The following is a 17,552-nucleotide window of genomic DNA, read 5'->3' on the forward strand; positions in this document are numbered from 1 at the left end:
GGCTCGAGAACACAGATTTAATGTGTCAGTGACTGCAGATCACTCCAGCTGGGTGCCCCTCGTCGCTCCTCTCTAAGGTGCTGGCTGTGCAAACTGGTTCCTCTGTGGGTTCTTGTTCTAGTTCTGAGGACTCAGAAAGACCACATGTGATTCTGTTTGGAGACTTGGTCACCCAGAAGGGAGAGGTGTTGGAGCAGGAGGTAATTCAGGGAGATTAAAAAAATAAAATAAAAAACCCAACTCTGTCCAACAAATGCCAGCATGCTAACGTTTCTTCTGGTCACTGATTCTAACACATAAACTCAGGAATGGCTTTTGTCCCCATGACAGAAACGTGCAGCTGTGAGAAAGGTTAAGATCGGAGGCACCTGCCCTTAACCCGTTGTACGCTGTAAGCATCTATAGACCCAAGTGGCGGACCTTCCCCACACGCCATGCGTGTCTATAAAAAAAATGCTTTCCCTAAGTGGCAGCTCTGACCAACCTTAAAATCATTTTTGTGAGAATTTTCAGCTGACAATATTTAAGAACACACAAATTGTAATATATTTATTTTTACAATATTCATTGCAAACTGATTTTTTAATTAAACTCAAAATATCATGGCGTGTGGGGATGGTTGCCGTTTTGGACACGTGGTAGTTAACTGGTTAAACCCTCTGCAACCCTACCTACCAGAGAGGCAGGCCTAGGACCTGCTGTTGACCAGCCTTGCTTCTCGCTGTCACACTGAGGCAGGTCAGAGCAGACCTAAAGCCGCCACGTGACACTGTCTTGAGCAACCCTTGCATCGGCCAGTGGCCAACAAGCTCAGCTGACCCGCTCTCCTCTTGGGCTTCCTAGTCAAAGGAGAAGGTGTTCCCTGCCCACCACCACTACCTGTACGTGACAGCCAATCACAGGGCAGGGCAGGAAGGACTCTTCCCCCAGGCCTCCCCTCAAAGGCAGGGTCTCTGATGCATGAAACCTCCATGCAGATGTCGAGGTTGGCTGCAACTCCTCCGAGGAAGCGCTGTGGGCTTCATCCTCCGTCTGGGGTCCTTTGTCAGATGGGGCGTCACACACCTCATGCTCATCTTCGTGGACTCCAGGCTTCCTGCCTGAACTCACTGGAGCAAATATTCCCAGCACTGGACCTCAGGGTCCCCCAAAAAGGCCCTGGCTTGTGGTCTTTGAGCTGTCCGGATTCCTCCACAGGCAATGCAGTGGAACAGACCATCTCAGGGGCCAATCTGGTCCCCAGAAATGCCACTCAAACCTTCTAGTGACCTCTGGAACCTCTGCCAGGGCAGGACCCCCAGCCGCCCAGCTCAGAGCACCAGAGTGAGCCAGGCTAGGCCCAGCCAGGAGCCACGCTGGTGCACCAGGGGAAAGAGCTCCACAGCCCCTTCCCGCCATGTTGCGTAGAAAGAACCGGTGACCCCTGTCGATCCCTGCTCTCTCCAGACCTCTAATCTAGGAGAGAACCGTGGAGACAGGACCAGGCCCCTGGAGACACCTGTAAAGAGCCTCAGCCAGGACCAGGAGACCCCAAGGGGACAAGGGGTGGAGGATGTGAGCCTCCAGGTAGATCCCAATCATCCACCACAGGTAAGTCTCAGGCCAGGGCTGAGGGTGTGCAGCTGGCGTCCTCAGGTCATGTCAGCCACTCCCGGAAGCCCTCCAGGGTTGTTAGGGTAGCCAAGACCCAGCAGCCTGGCTCCAAGGACATGGGGGGCTCTTCATGGGGAAGATGAAAACCCTCCCCCACTCCCCTGCCCATGGAGTCCTGCAGTGGTAGGGCACATTCTGGCCCTCACAGCAGCACACCCAGGAAACAGCCAGGCATAGCCCTGAGTCCCAGCAAGACTGGGCGCTGATGGTCTTTGTGGTGCTTGCACCCTCTGGCCCAGCGGGTGAGGTCCAGGGGCTGTGCCCTAGGGGTGTCCAGAGCACAAGAAACACCTTGACTTTGGCAGCGACCGGTAGGGTGGGCTCCAGAGAGGCTTGGGAAGGGTGCCCGTGGCTCTAGGCATCCACGTCCGGACCAGGCTCCTGGAAGAGAGACTGCTTCCGCAGCATGAGCCGGGCACACTTGGGGCACGTGGTGGAGTTGTCATAGTAGCAGTCCCTGGGGACAGTGACAGGCAGACAGGGTCAGACCCCGGGCACAGGGCGGGCCTCTGCATGTAAAATGTTAGCAGTGAGTCCTCAGGCTTCCCAACTCGGGCTCCCTCCAGAGTTGGGGAAACTGAGGCAGTGTCTCCCAAAGGGCATGGCAGGGTCTGTACCACATGTGCCTGCTGGGCCTGCGACTGGCACCTGTGAATGTATGACAAGGACAGTCTGGCTCGGATCTTAGTCTCAGGACCCTACCTGCTCCATCGCCACCATGCACTCTGCCCAGGCACTGTGGAGGCACAGGGGCCCGTGGGCTAATTTCTGAAGGGGGCACAGCAGCATTTGACATGTCACACACCATGCAGATGGCTAGCTCAAGGGACTTCACAGTTTCAACATGAACCCTTCCTATGACAGCAATCCCAGTTCTGCAAAGCTGTGACGTCAGCTGCTGCCATGACCAACAGCAAGTGGCCAGAAACAACCAGTGTGGGCAGAGTGGGGTGGAGGGTGCTGTCCCATCTGAAGCCACTGTGAGAAGCTGTGCAGAGCCCAGCAGGCAGACGCATATTATTAGTAATTGTGCTTCTTGAACAGTTAAATACTTCCTTCCCATGTATGTATATTCTTGTCCCAAACATTCATTAAGTCTTTAATTCATAAATGCTTACATTTAACTTAAATACTTAATGAACAAAATGTTAGGTATTTCTTTTAGCCTGGGGAATTTTGAGGAAATACCACTTGGACATTAGAAGTGCCAGGAACTAGATTTAGGAAACCATGGCCAACCTCAGCCCTGGGATAGGGGAGCAGGACAGCCGTGGGGTGCACACAGGGGCCCTCCCCAGCCCCACAGGTGCTTGTCCCAGAGGATCTTGTGATTCTGGCACACACTTCAGGGCCTAACTCCCTATCTAGGATCAAGGCAAAGGGCTTTGAAAACCAGGCAGCAAAGACCAAGCCCCAAACAGCTTCCCCCTGGCCCTGGCCCTGGCCCTGTGGCTGGGGGAGGGGGAAGAGAGACACACCAACCTGTGGAAGACGGCGGAGCAGTCGCTGCACACGGACGTGTGGCTGTCGAAGGGGAACAGCACGTCACCCTCTCTGCAGAGCTCACAAACGAAACCCTTGGCCTGGCACCGCTGGGGGTGGGGTGGGAGCAAGTCAGTGCTGCTCAGAGGCACCTGAAGCCAGGAAACACCACCCTCCCCGCCTGGGGGCTGGGCGAGGAGAGGTGCCTGGTCCCCAGGGGCCACCCACCTCACAGTCCAGCTTGATGTGCTTGGCGAAGAGGGTGTGGGTCTCGGTGAGCGAGCAGCCCAGGCGGCCCGTGTGCGCGTCCAGGAGGTCCTGGACCGAGTACATCTCGTCGTTCTCCACAAAATGCTGCCGGTCCTGGAGCTGCGGGCCCAGCGGCCGTGACTCCAAGCCCGAGGCTCGCCCTCCCCCTGCCCGCCCACGCCTGGGTCCGGGGAGCTCGTGGGAGAAACAGGCGTCAGCGCCCCCAGCCACAGGGGCCCCCTTGCTGCTGCCCACGCACCCCTCCCCCCTCTGCCTGGCACACAGCTTCCTCCCGTCCTGACCCCAACATTCCCACCGCCTTCCCTGCCTCCTCCTGTCCACAGACCTCAGCACCCTCGGGAACAGCTCGTTTTTCTTGTCTTCCCCCCCGAAGGGCCCCTCTGAGATGAGGCGAGGATCTCGTTTTGTTCACTGCTCCCCAGGACCTATCAGTGTTTGCCCACAGCAGGCACTCAGTGAGTACGGGCTGAGCAAGCAGGTAAGCCTTGAAGATGTGCTTCCCGGTCCACTCTGCCCGGGCAGGCCCGCGCCTGGTCCACGTCATGGGGCCACGTAGAGGCTGCAGGGACGAGGCCTGCTTCTCACAGCGCCCAACACACCGATGTGGTCAGAGAACACTTCTGGGGCAGAATTGCCTGTTTGCTTATGACAGACCAGGTGTTGCCCGGGACAGTGTGGGAGACCCTCGGCTAAAGGCTGCTGTGCCAACACTGTCAGCCACCGGAAAAGACCTGCGCGAGACGGGCCCTCCTCCGCCTGCCTGTCTCCCACCCGCCTCACGCCTCCCCGGACGGCTCTGACCTGCAGGAGCAGACGTGCTTCCATGGCTTCCTTGCAGGTGATGAAGTATGGCTTCATGAGCAGGATGTCCTGGCGCAGCTTCTGTGGACAAGAGAGGCAGCTGGGCCCCTAGGCCAGGCCAGGGCTGCCCCAGGCACTTCTGTGTGGCCATGGGGGCTGGCCCTGGAGGGAGTCGTGTCATCGGACACCCCCAGGAAGGGATTTGTTGTGAGTGCTCCAGCCAAGCTGAAGGGCCAAGCACAGCTTCCAGGCCAGCCAGGACCTCGACGCTCCATCCGAGAGGGATGCAGAGCCCTCCGCAGCCCCAGTGGCCTTGGCTCTGCCTCAGGCACCTGCCCTGTAAATGGAGTCTGATCCTTTCTGACCACCTCCTGGCCTGGCAATGCTGTCCCACCAGCCACTTCCCTCCTGAGCACTGGAGCTGGCTGGGCTGACCAGATTGCCACATGTGTAAAAGGCACAGGGAATTAAAAGATGGAGGACAAAAAATAAAAAGAATGTAATCTATATATATAACAGCCTAACAGACCATAGTTGACCAGTCGCTATGGTGCACACTGACCACCAGGGGGCAGATGCTCAACACAGGAGCTGCCCCCTGGTGGACAGTGCGCTCCCACAGCCAACCTTCCCTGGTCCCTCCCCCGAGGCTGGCAGGTCCCAATGGGGCTGAGCGAGATTGCCCTGATAGGCCCTGACCGCCAGCCAGGCCTAGAGACCCCACCTGTGCACCAATTCCGCACACCAGGCCTCTAGTGTCTTAATAAGGTCTAGTGATTACCAAACAATCTTCTGGGTATATTGGGTGAAATAAATACGTTATTCAAAGTAACTTTACCAGCTTCTTCTTTACTTTTGTAATGTGGCTACTAGAAATTCTCACATTTCCTCTGGGCCTAGAGGACAGCTGACGGGCCAGTAACCTGAGCAGGCGGGTCTCTCCTCTGCTCTAACAAGCCGGCCCGCCGCCCCCACCCCCGCCTCACCCGGATCTCCACCAGCTCCTCCACGTAGTTGAACAGCAGAGGGTTGATCTCCCGGAGCCTGAGCACCGGCCGAGACACCATCAGCGCCAGATAACGCAGGCTGCAGCGAGACACCTGGGGGACGGCAGGGAGTGGCCCCTCCAGCACACACCGGCCCCCAGGCCCAGCCACCCCCCACCACCGGTCAGCACCTGGCCACGCCCCTATCAGACCACCACGCCCCAGTCCACCTCCCCCTGCTCCCCCCACCACCCCCGCCAGGCCTAACACACCCAGGGCCGCACCCCAGCCCCCCACCTCACCTTGCGGGGCTCGAAGTCCCAGTTGTGCACCACGCGCGCCGGGATGACGGCCAGGTCGTTCCAGTGGCAGTGGCTGCAGTAGTACTGGCCCGTGTAGTCACACTGCCGGGCCTCGCTGGGCACACCCCCTGTTACAAAGTCCCACTACTTTAGGGTCCCGGCCACACGCGTGCGCACGGGGCTTCCGCCACACACGGTGCTGGTCCCATGGTCCAGCTAAACCCCCCACACACAGGAGAGGACCATGGGACATCAGGCAGTCAGAGCGTCGTGCTGCCCTCACTATTCTCATCAGTAAAATGGGACAATAATAGGCCTGCCCGCGAGGGCTGCTGAGCGGGCCTGAGGAATCAGCATCACTACATCTCTAAGGCCTGGCAGTGCGTGCCGACTGCGGGCTTTGTGTGACAGCAGGGTGCCCCCAGGAGGGCGAGTGCAGGTCAGCAGCCCCGGGAACTCCTAGGGGGCCGGGGCTGGAACCCCGTCTGCCCGTGCCACGTGGGAAAGTGCCACAGCGGCCCCCGTGGCTTCCCCGGGAGACGGACGGCACCCGCAGGAGCCATGCTGGCCTGGCCGCCGGATGTGTCCAGTGCTCCCACCTGCCCCTCCCGGCACTCACGCAGAGAGATGGGCGCCCGGCACTCGGCACAGCGGTAGTCCTGGCTGTCCAGCCCGGCCTCCGGGCAGATGCTGAGCTCGTACTCGGCTTGGTGGCTGACTTTGGAGCGCACGCAGGGCTTGGAGACGAGGTTCAAGCACTTGCTGTGGCAGCGGTAGTAACACCCTGGGGTGGGGGACCAGTGATATGCTTCTTAGAGGGTGGGGTCCTGAGGCCCAGGCTGACCTCCAGCTGCCAGGAGCCCCAGAGGGGCCACTCAGGTTCCAGGCCAATCCAAGAGCTTCTCACCGCGGGGCCTGGGCCTGAAGGAGTGTGCCCTTCGCCCCCGAATTCCAGATTTGAACCTGCCTTTCCCACCGGGACCCCAAAGGGCTCTACACCCACCCTGTCTGCGTGGAACGTAGGCTCTTTCTTACGGAACCCGCCCCCGTGCTCCCATCTCAGCCTCAGAAACACATCCGTCATCCCACCTGCTGAGACGGAAGACTAACTCCAGCTGTTCTCTCACGCACACGTTCCTAGTCCTTCCGCTAGTTCCTTAGCGACCACCTCTCACCCCCAACCGCCCACCCTGGTCAGAGTGCCATCCTCCCCCTCCACCTTGCATCCCTCCTTCAGTCCACGCTCAGTCACCAGCCAGTGACCCTGTGACAACTTCAGTGTCTGCAGGCCCTGCTGAGGCCACAGCTCACCCACAGGCCAGCTCCCTCTGAGCCCACACCGACCACACCGCCTCTCAGACACAACGCCCCAGCCACGCGGCTCTTCACCGAGGACACCGCACACACCGACCACACCGACCACACCTCTCAGACACAACGCCCCAGCCACGCGGCTCTTCACCGAGGACACCGCACACACCGACCACACCTCCTCTCAGACATAACACCCCAGCCACTCTCTGCTCTTCACCGAGGACACCGCACACACCGACCACACCTCCTCTCAGACACAACGCCCCAGCCACACTGCTCTTCACCGAGGACACCGCACACACCGACCACACCTCCTCTCAGACACAACGCCCCAGCCACTCTCTGCTTTACTGAGGACACCGCACACACCGACCACAGGGCCTTTGCACGGGCTCCTCCGAGCAGGAACCTTCTTCCCCACATATATGCCTGGCTGGTCCCTGACCTCCGAGTTTCTGCTTCAATGTCACATGATGCCTTTCCATCCCACCCTAAAGCCACACACACCCCTCTCCCCGACATCTGCTTTTTCCTTTTCCTGTTCTTCTCGACCATGCTCTCTGGTCTAACACACCATGTCCCTCGCTTATTGTTTGCCTTCCAATGGTGTGCCCTGCCATGATGGAAGCATCCTCTCTGCACTTCCCTCCTGCGGCCCCTGAGCTCTTGTAATGTGGGTGGTACAACTGAGAAACTAAATATGTATTTTAACTCATTTAACTCATACCAAAAACGCAGGGGTGGATGGAGCCCGGCGAAGGTGGGTTTCCCTCGTTCGTGCCCAGGGCTCAGCGAACACCGAGGACACGGCCGAGAATCGAGTCACCTGAACACAGCAGACCTGCGTGGTCTCTGCCCGCCCTGGGGACCGGACTGCCCACCAGAGAGCCGCCGGGCCTGCCCACCTGTGCAGGTGTACCAGGTCTGGATGAGGCCCCAGATGATGGTGTTACATCTGTCGCACGTCTGCTTGACGCTCTTGCTCTTCTCCTTGTAGAAGCGATGCTCCAGGAGCACTCGGATGTTGGGCTCATCTTCGTTGGGGTCCTGGGGAGAGCCACGGGCGGGGTCACCGGTGAACCGGGGGTCACAGGGAAGCCCCCTGACTTACTCCTCCCAGGCGTCTCTTGTAACCAGCTGAGTTTCTCCCAATGTCACCCTTTTCTCTTTAGCAACGGAGCACCCCTGTAATCAGCCAGGCCTGCACCACCTTTTCAGCACCCCTTGCGCCCGGGTGCTGCACCTAGGGCCAAGGGTATGTGAGCAGGAGGGTCATGGCCTTCTCTGCCCTTCCTCTCTTCTTTCCGCTGGCCACGCACAGACGGGAGTGTGGCCACCCAGGGGCTGTCAGGAGGACCATTCCCTGCCACGGGTCCTGGACCACCAATGGCACCTCTGAGTAAAATGACACGTCCCCATCCTTTAAGCCGCTGTGGTTTGCAATCTTTGTGACCACAGCTGTATCTACATCCTAATGAATACAGCACTTCCCAGTTCCCAGGGACTCCCGGGCCAGTGCAGCCAGGCCAGATGCACGGACTCCGGGACGACATTATAGACATGGTTTTTGGCTGCCCGGACCCATCACCCCGACCTTGTCACCCTCAGGAAGCCCCGCCTCCCAATCCGAGTCACGTGGTTCAAGGTGGGACTTACTTCACTTGCTACAGTGGGTGGGCACGCGACCCAGGACTGGCCCCTTAGGATCAGACGGATGGAGGAGGAGTCTGCCCAGGGATCGAGAGCCCATCTCTCTACCTGCCTTCTGCTAGCCTCTGCCAGCCCAGGCCTCCCGCCTGCCACTCCGTTCCACCCGCCTCCCGGGCGGCGGCCCGGCACCTGCCTTTAGTTCCTGCAGCTTCAGCCGGAGGTGGATGAGCCGCACGACGGCGTCCTTCTGCCGCTCTGACTGCTCGGGCAGCTCCAGGATCGCCTGCTTGCACTCCTCGATGGCCTGCTGCAGCTGCTGGATGTCCGAGGCCAGGAACAGGCCCTGGGGGGACACACCAGCCGATGGCCGCCCACGGCCTCCGTCCACGCCAGACCCACCCTCGTGGACAGGTCGGCCCAGAGCAGACCTTGCTCAGGCCCAGCGGGAACCGCCCACCCTGCTTGCCCCCAGCTGGACCCATCTACCCACAGGCCTCTGAAGACCTCATTCAGGATGTTTTACAAAACACAACTTCCTTCTTTTAGAAACTCGCTCGCTTCTCTGGCCGTGCTGTTTCACTAAAGCTGGGGACATGACACTCGCCTGTCCCCAAGGAGAGGAAGTGGCTCTGGCTTAATCGCCAGGCCCAGAGACAGCCCAGCTCCACCCTCCCCCCCAACCCCAGCACCTCACAGTGACCAAGCAAACTGTCAAACCACTCCACAAAACCTACAACTGATGAGGCGCCATCTCGGCTGCATGGCTGGTGGGGGTTGTGGGCAGGGAGTTTCCCTCTCTCCCGCCCTCGCCACCCCCCGCCAGCAGATGTCTGTGGAACCCCAGATGCATCACAAGAAGCCAGAGTGCAGGGAGAGGAACAGCCCTACATGAGAAGAGCAGCCCCAAACCCATTCCCAGGTCCAGCCCTCCAGCGGGTTTTGCTGATGGGTGTCAGGTGTCACCTGGGCCTCAGATGTCAAGAACCTTAGCTGAGATGCACATGACCCCTCTGCCTGCAGACTGTGGTACACCCCAACCACACACACACACACACACACACACACACACACACACCCTGAGCCTTACCACGGGGCGGGAGAAGTGGTCCTCAGACAGGCCGAGATCCATCACGCGCTCGGCACAGTGGAACTCCGGCTCCCCAGGGGCCAGCTCAGGCAGGGTCTCTGGAGTGAGCAAGAGCAGGTGTGGAAGGCAATGGAGAGAAGCCAGCCTGCCTTTTCCTAGCGGGAAGCTGGGTCGCTGGGGGTCAGTGGGGCCCCTGAGGTTCAGAGAGCCCACGGGAGGTGCCAGGGGGGCCTGGCCCGGCCCCATTTGCAAAGGAACGAGTGGAGAAAAGGTAGCTCCGGGGAAAAGCCAGCACCTCCCACTGAGGGCGGGCGGGTGCTGGCGTGAGGGTCACACTGCCCACCTGCCCCCCACACCCACCTTCGGAAGCGACGTCGGGGGCCTCCTCCCCAGCCCGCTGCTCATGCTGCCTCGCCCCACGCTGCTTGTTGAAGGGGTTGAGATGGGCCTGCCGGAACCGGGCCAACTTCTCATCATATTCCATAGCATCCCCCCTGCGGGGCGGGGCGGGGCGGGGGCAGCGGTGAGCAGACAGCTTCCTGGTCACCCGGCCCGGCCCCTCTCTGCATTTCGGGGTTCAGAGGGATGCCTGGCCTCATTCATCTCCATGGGGGTCCGGTGGAGGCCCCCACACCACAGCCTCCACCCTCAGTGGATCCCAAACCAGCTCAGCCTTCAGCCAGGCCTCCTGTGGTCTCCTCAGCAGGATGATGGCAGCCAACACACTCCCAGTGCTCACAGGCAGGACAGGAGGCCGTGGCCTGTCCCAGGGGGCCCTGCAGGCAGCCTCCCAGCACAGAGTCCTCTGGCCCCAGGTGCCCCATTTAGTTCCAGCCCAGCCCCGCCCTCACGGTCCGCTGAGAGGGCTCACTGCCCCATGACACACACCCACCGGGACTCAGTTCCTCACTCCTGGTCCACACACAGCTACCACTTCTCCTTCAGACCACCCCAACCACAGCCCGACCACAACTCCGTGACGGCCGCCAGAGCACGGAACCGGGAACCCTGGAGCCAAGCCGGGCCCAGCCCGCCTGTGCCACCTGCATGAGGCCTGGGGCAGGGCCCTTCCGTGGCCTGGGTCCCGCTGACACTCCACGTGGCCTGCGTCAGGGCCTCAGACCTTGGGATCCCAGGAAAGAGGCAGGAAGTGCCTACGTCACTGCCTGCACTGCTTCCCCACCCCTCCCCTCATGGCCGGCCCCCCCCCTCGTCCCCGCCCCCTGAGAGCTCAGCAAAAGGACACAGGCTGCTCTGGCACCACAGAGGCAGGGGCTTTGGCCGGGGGCAGTTGACATCCAGGTCCCCACACCTAAGGAGCTGGGCCACATTCCTAGGCCTCCAGGGAGGAATGAATCTGCAGGAAGTAGAGCTAAGAAAAAGATTCGTACTAAGTGCCTGCGTGTGGGTTATGCTTTCTCTACACCCACTTACAGTCAGCGGTAATTCCTAATTATAAAAGACCTAGCCTGTCTGGCTCAGTGGATAGAGCATCGGCCTGAAGACTGTAGGATCCTGGGTTCAATTCCAGTCAGGGCACATGCCCAGGTTGCGGGCTCAATCCCCAGGAGGGGGTGTGCAAGAGGCAGCTGAAGAATGATTCCTTCTCATCACTGATGTTTCTTCCTCTCCTTTCCTCTTTAAAAATCAATATATATTTTAAATCAATCCCGTGATTCTTTCCTGCCCTCCCCCAAGAAAGAGAACAGAGCACAGAGGGGCAGCCATACCCAGGGTACCCCCATCCTGACCACTGCACCGTCAGGAACCCCCACCACCTCTGGGACCTGTTTTCCTGTCTGATCTCTGTGGTGGGATGTGGGCTGGCAGCTCCAGTCTGGCAGAGCCTGGCACCATTGGCTGTCTGCCCCCAAGTCAGGACAGGGGCAGCCCAGGTGCGTGACCTCAAGCCCCCTCTCCTATTGCCTGAGGCTTTAAGCAGCTCACAGGGTGTTAGACCCGCTGCCAGTGACCCCACCCTCCTTCCTGGTGACAAGAGTCTCTGCTGACCAGATTCTGTTCAGGCTCCGGAATATCTCCCAGCCCAAGCGTCCCTCCCCGTCACAGCTGATTGGGGTCCTCGTTCCTCTCCCCGCCGCCGCTGCTCCTGCCCCCACCTCAGCTTTCAGAGATGTTAGGTCCGTTTAACCAGAATCCCCTGTCCACTTGGCGTTACCGCTTTGCAGTTTTACATCTGCTGACCCCATCCTGCCCCTGGCTGTAAGTCCAGTGTCCAATGCTCTATTCAGAGTTCGGTTCCACACAGAGGTTTCTATCCTCTGTTGCAATCCTCCTAAATAAAATGTGTTCCTACTGTTTTAGCCACAGCACAGGTCTGGTTTTATGTTGATAGTGAGGAACTCTATTGATTTCAGAGAGGGAGGGAGAGAAAGGAACATCAGTGATGACAGAGAATCATTGATCAGCTGCCTCCTGCACGGCCCACACTGGGGATTGAGCCTGCAACCCAGGCATGTGGCCTTGACTGGAATCGAACCTGGGACCCTTCAGTCCGCAGGCTGACACTCTATCCACTGAGCCAAACTGGCTAGGGCGGGAACCCTGGTTTTCATCCTATTACATGATTTCCCAGCAGCTAGATGTTGTCACGTGACAATGTTCTGGCAAACAGGATGTAAACAGAAAGCTCTCCTGAGCCTTCTGGGAATTGTTCTTTAAAGGAGGGTGCCCCTCTTCATCTCTTCCGGCCTCTTGCTGTCTGTCTGTCTGTCTGTCTGGGATGCAGACGTAAGGGGTGGAGCTTGAGCAGCCATCTTGGGTTGTGACACAGAAGCCCTGTGTTACTCACTCTGGGACTTCATTAAAATGAGAAATAAACTTGTTTAAAACACTGCGATTGGGAGGGGATTCCTGTCTTTTGTGGCCAGAACAGATCCTAAACCATCACCGCAGCACCCTCTGAAGTCACACAAATCGGCCTCATTCAAACCCCAGCTCTGTGCACGCCTCACTGTGTGACCTTGAGCAAACGCCTACACCCGTGCTTTCAAGTCCTCGTGTTTTAAATGGGGATAATAATGTGCCCACTGGACAGTGTTGTTGTTGCGATTAAATCAGTTAAATCGGGTTCTGAGCACCTGGTCAGCACACAGGGAGCGTCCCTAGATACTGGGTAACACTAACCACGGGCACTATTATTATCAAGAAGCAGACAGACCTGATTCACACCCTGCCTCTACCAGCGATGAGCGATGTGACCCCATTTTCTTGTCGTAAGTAAATAAGGGAGCGTGCCTACTTCCTGGGGTGGGTGGAAGGACTGAGCACTTGTATACGGCGGAGAAGGAGTGCCCAGAGCGGCTGCTGAGCAGTCGAACACTGCCATCACTGCTGACAGCTCGAACAGAGGTCTCCGCCTGGAAACCCACAGCATTTAAAACACGGCCAGAGCAGCCTGGCCTTGGGTCAGGGAGCGTGCCGGGAGGCAACAGATCAATGTCTCTCTCTCGCTACCACTCCCTTCCTCTCTCCCTAAAAACAACAACAACAACATATTAAAAATAGGTGCGGCTAGAGAACTCAAAGGCAGGAACTCAGTTCTGCCCAGCAGCTCTCATTGGCTGCCAGCCCCCTGCAAAAAGCTCTCTCATGCACCTCCCAGTGGGCGGTGCCAGTCCCAGGCCTGGCACAGAGGCCCCGGATAAATAGATGATGGGGTGACTTCGCCTCTCTCGGCCTCCATCTCCCTCCTGACAAGTCGGAGAATCCCGTTTCCCTCTGGGCTGCCAGGGTGGACAGACGATGTCCTCACACGGCGGCCCAGGGACACCAGTACCCCCATGCCCACAGGGTCACCCCACAGAGAGCTCGGCCCGCACAGAGGAACAGTCCGGAAGGCAGAGACCGGGAGGAATAGAGACACCGGCCACCCCGACACTGCCTCCTTCGGAGAGTGCCGCTCTGGTGGGGCAGAGGGCTCCCTGGCGAGCAGTGAAAGGAAACAGGAATAAACCCCGGCTCCCGGGCACCGAGGGACCCCAGGCTGAGACTCCGGCCCTCACCGTGGCCAAGCGTGTCCTGCCTGTGCCTGGAACCCGAGGCCCTTATCGCCCATCCACCCCGGGGGCCCAGCCTTCCTCCCGGAGGGGAGGTCTCCTCCATCCTGTCCGCTCACACCGCGAAGGAGGCGGCCGGGATCCCACAGGGGCAGCAGCGGGTCACTGCCCCTTAAGGGTTGTTTGTCCCTGACCTGGAAGGGTGGCCGCCTCCGGCCTCAGGGACCGGCCGCCCCCACAGGGTCCCTCCTCTGCTTTCACTCCAAACAGCAGCACACACTGGGGACCCTCACTGGCAGATCTCACAGGGGCAGGGCAGGGCTGGCGCCCCCCCCCCCCCCCCCCCGTCACACCCGTTTGACAGATGGGGAAACTGAGGCCTGAGAGGCCCAGCCTCCGGAGGGCGGCACCACCATGCCGACGGGGGCCTGAGAATCGCACTGACAGCGTTTTGACAGCCGGAAGCAGTGACAGGCAGGGACGGTGTCACGGGGGTGATTAAGGGGGGAGGGAGGGATCCCCCGTCCAGGGTGAGGGACGCCCAAGCCACCAGCCCCCCTGCGCCCGGTGAGGACGGGAGGCAGGCGTCCCCCCGCGGGTCTGACCCTCCCGGGCGCCCTGGGCAGGTCCCTCCCCCACGTGACCGCGTCGGGAAAGGGGCCGCCCAGCTCCGAGCGGCAGGCCGAGGGGGCACCCAGGGCCGCGAGCCCCGGTTCCCTCCACCCGGCACCCCCGCCCTCGCCGACCCCCGGGCTCCCCCTCCGCCCCCTTCGCGCTCACCTGACCGCCGCCGCCCCGGCTACATTGTATCCGCCGCCCGCCCTGCGCGCTACATTGTATCCGCCCGCCGCCCGCTGCTGCCGCCTGCGGCCCGGAGGCCAATGGCAGCGCCGGCCTCGCCCGTCCCCCTGGGGCCTGGGGGATGCTTATCTCGCTGCTGAGGATGGAATGGCCAGGCAAGGGTGGGGAGGGCTGCATAAGTCTGACCCACAGCACCTTTTGAAAAAAATAGGTGGCTTTTCTTTTTCTTAAACCCCAGGGGTTGAGCGGAATAGAAGGAATAGGGAGATGGGCTTCTCCAGCTTGTCAGGAGGGAAACTGAGGCAGAGGTGAAGTTACCCCACGCATTTATTTATCCAGGGCCCTGCGCGCTGGCCACCTGCGAACCCAGGTGGTGTTCAGAGCATCCATCTACCGGTTTACAGAGGAGGAAACAGGGGCTCAGTGGGGGATAGGGAGGGGGTGGTGCTGAAGCCAGGGCTCCCTGTCCCTGCTTTGCTTCTCTCCGTAATCCTCATCGCTGCCTTACACATTTTCACTATAATGGTCTGTCTCCAACACTCACCCCCAGCACCACCATCACCACGGAAACGAAGGGCTGGACAAGGGTTTGTCTGCTTTCCTCGCTGCTGCTGGGCCTCCACAGGGAGCACAGCGGGCACTTAGCTCCGTGGACGGAGGAAGAAGAGAGGCCCCAGAGGGGAATGTCCCACTGCGCAGACCAGACATGTGTGAGCACCAGCTGTGGAGCTGGAGATCCAGAGGGGAACGTGCGAGTGCACAGGCCCAGGAAGCGAGAGCCCGCTGAGCCTGTGAAGCGGAAAGCAGGTCAGCGCGGTGGCGGGGTTGGTTCGGTGGAAGGGGAAGTGAGAGGACTGGGCTGGGTGAGGTGCAGACCATCTGTAAACACATGGCTCTGATTTGTGCTGAGACAGGAGGCATCGGAAGTCTCCTTTTTCTTAGCAGCGGAGTGAGGTATTGTGTGCATACAGTAAACTGCAGGTGTGTGAGTGTTAGAACGTCATTGATAGATCCTCCCTTCCCCCAGCTGATGGACGGAGAATGACATAATCTGCACCAGCGGCCAGACATTCCTGAGCACCTGACCAGGCACCTTATATGGACTGTACACTGAACCGCCCATCAGCACCTGCCAAATACCCTAAGGCCAGATTCCCAAGTCCCTATGTGCCTAATCACATGCCTTATATAAAGCTAACAATCAGTGTGTGCCGAGTGCCCTGAGCCCCGTCCCTTCCCGTTCCTCCCCTCAAAAGGTGTGTTCCCCTCTGCACCTGTGCTCACTTCCTGTGGAAGGCAGCCCGGCAGGTCCTTCTCCTCTAAGAAAGCCTGTGTCCTGGTGTTCGGCCTCTGTCTCATCTCTCAGCCGTCCCATACACCAAAGGGTGGCGGGTTCGAGCCCCGGTCAGGGACTTGTTCTTTCCTAGAGGGGCAAGGGGACCTGGCCACCCGCCGTGGCCTGCTGCTGGCAGCAGTGCCTTCGGGCTGTCTCATCCATCTACAGGCCTCCGTTTCTTCATCTGTAAGCGTCTGCCTGCCAGGCTGTGATGAGTGAAGAGCTCACCACCATGGGCCCCCCGTCTAGGATGACTGGCGTTAGCAACTCGGAAACCGTTGCTTAGTATTAACATGCCCAAGTGGAGTGTTGTTTATCTGAAATCCAGCTTCCCCGGCATCCTGTGCTTGCTCTGGCAGCCCACCCGGCGTGAGGCCATCTCCTAGCTCCCAAACAGCCCTGCACTCGGCCAGCCAGAGGGACGGGGGGGGGGGGGGGTTGGGGCTAGAGGGAGCCTAGGCATGAATGCCTTGGCCCTTCATCCAGACTGCAATGGGCAGGTGGATCTGGACAAGACAGCCAGTGGATGGCTGATCCAAAACACCCGCCACAGGGTCACCCACTCTGGGGGGTGTCAGGCTTCTAGGAGGTTCTGAGAAGAAGCAGCCCCTGAGCTGGCTCCTCCTGCCCTCCTGCCCATGTGTCCCTGCAAAAAACTCCCCTCATTAATAATAACAGACACAGCCCGGCTGGTGTGGCTCAGTGGTTGAGCTCCGACCTATGAGCCAGGAAGTCAAGGTTCCATTCCCGGTCAGGGCACATGCACGGGTTGTGGGCTCCATCCCCAATTGGGGGGGAGATGCAGGAGAAAGAAGATCAGTGATTCCCTCATCATTGATGTCTCTATCTCTCTCCCTTTCCCTTCCTCTCTGAAGTCAATAAAAATACATTTTAAAAAATAATGATAACAGATACACAGAGGAGCTGACACTGCGACCTTATTATGGCACCTGCTGCTCTCACCGCTTTCCGTGTGAGAAAAGCCAGCTCCTCCAGGGCAGGTGGCCAAAAGAGGGGGACTGAGTGATGTGAGCAGAGATGAGGTCCTGTGGGCACTGGTGCTTGGGAGGGACGTGTGATCGGGAGCCACTTAAAGCAACATCAAGGGGGCACAGCCTTGGGCCGGACCCTGGCTCTGCCACTTGCTGGCTACATCCTCCCTGAGCTCATTCCTTTGCCGTGAAAAGTGGACAGTGGTGCAAAGGCCCAGTGAGAGGAGGGCTGTAGACAGTGGCCTGGGCCCAGCAAGAGCTCCTGTGGTTGTTAGGAGCTGGGAAGACCTGGATCAGCATCAAGCAGGTGTCTCAACTCCTTTTAGAACCCTTAGAGAACCTGAGTCGTGGACGCCCCAACTGTGCGGAGGCTGGAGGCCCTGAGAGCCCCCCCCCTCCCCGCCCCCGGCTGTGGGGGAAGCCCTGCTGCTGTCCAGTTCCCGTCACCATGTCACCATGTCACCATGTCACCATGCCGCAGTGAGAAACCGGCACAGGGCTCCGACCCCACCCCAGCCCACCTCCACCCACCCTGCCCTGCCACCTCATGTGGGTGCTGAGCAGATGAGAGGGTCTCTGAGCTGCCTGCACCCTGCAGGCATCTCCAAGCGTCAGTGGCGAGAACAGCTTCTCTGTGGCTGCTTCTCTGTGGCTGCGGCACAGCTTGGCCCTTTCCCGGCTTCGGCGTCCCTGTCTGGATCAGGGCCGGCAGTCCCAGTCCCGCCAGCTCCCTCCTTCCCACAGAGAGCAGCCGCCCTCCTGCTGGGAGGGAGCGGTTTGGGGGCTGAGGGAGGAGGTAACTGGGCCCGGGGCAGCTCTGCATACAACCAGCGTGAGCCCGGGGCGCTCACACCTCGTGGGC

The 17,552-nt window shown here is 59.7% G+C and overlaps 1 protein-coding gene across 3 annotated transcripts; it reads right to left on the reverse strand.

The window, feature by feature from the left end:
- DEF8 (differentially expressed in FDCP 8 homolog) lies at positions 1-14,408 on the reverse strand. Of its 3 annotated transcripts, none has more exons than XM_084906944.1 (12): positions 14,342-14,408; positions 9,906-10,039; positions 9,546-9,643; positions 8,652-8,801; positions 7,714-7,855; positions 6,114-6,278; positions 5,495-5,622; positions 5,193-5,306; positions 4,207-4,284; positions 3,364-3,504; positions 3,136-3,245; positions 1-2,110 (listed from the first exon to the last, which is right to left on the reverse strand). In XM_084906944.1, exons 2-12 carry the CDS (start codon positions 10,027-10,029, stop codon positions 2,008-2,010), a joined length of 1,353 nt encoding a protein of 450 aa, XP_084763070.1. In that variant the 5' UTR covers positions 10,030-10,039; positions 14,342-14,408; the 3' UTR covers positions 1-2,007. The 3 variants fall into 3 exon arrangements, with proteins under 3 accessions (XP_084763070.1, XP_084763069.1, XP_084763071.1); XM_084906943.1 differs by having other exon boundaries at positions 4,207-4,287; XM_084906945.1 differs by having other exon boundaries at positions 526-2,162; positions 4,207-4,287.
- Positions 14,409-17,552: the final 3,144 nt, after the last annotated feature.

Source organism: Pipistrellus hanaki, assembly GCF_964339955.1.
Source record: "Pipistrellus hanaki genome assembly, chromosome: 15".
Lineage (NCBI taxonomy): Eukaryota > Metazoa > Chordata > Mammalia > Chiroptera > Vespertilionidae > Pipistrellus > Pipistrellus hanaki.

What these genes read in the sequence shown, in the direction of transcription:
- DEF8 (XM_084906943.1), bottom strand. Translation starts at nt 10,029, where the DNA reads ATGGAATATGATGAGAAGTTGGCCCGGTTCCGGCAGGCCCATCTCAAC. An exon ending in AAGCACGTCTGCTCCTGCAG is followed by an intron (nt 3,505 to 4,206) that starts GTCAGAGCCGTC and finishes CTGGGCCCGCAG; the next exon opens with CTCCAGGACCGGCAGCATTT. An exon ending in TGCTCCGCCGTCTTCCACAG is followed by an intron (nt 2,111 to 3,135) that starts GTTGGTGTGTCT and finishes CACTGTCCCCAG; the next exon opens with GGACTGCTACTATGACAACT.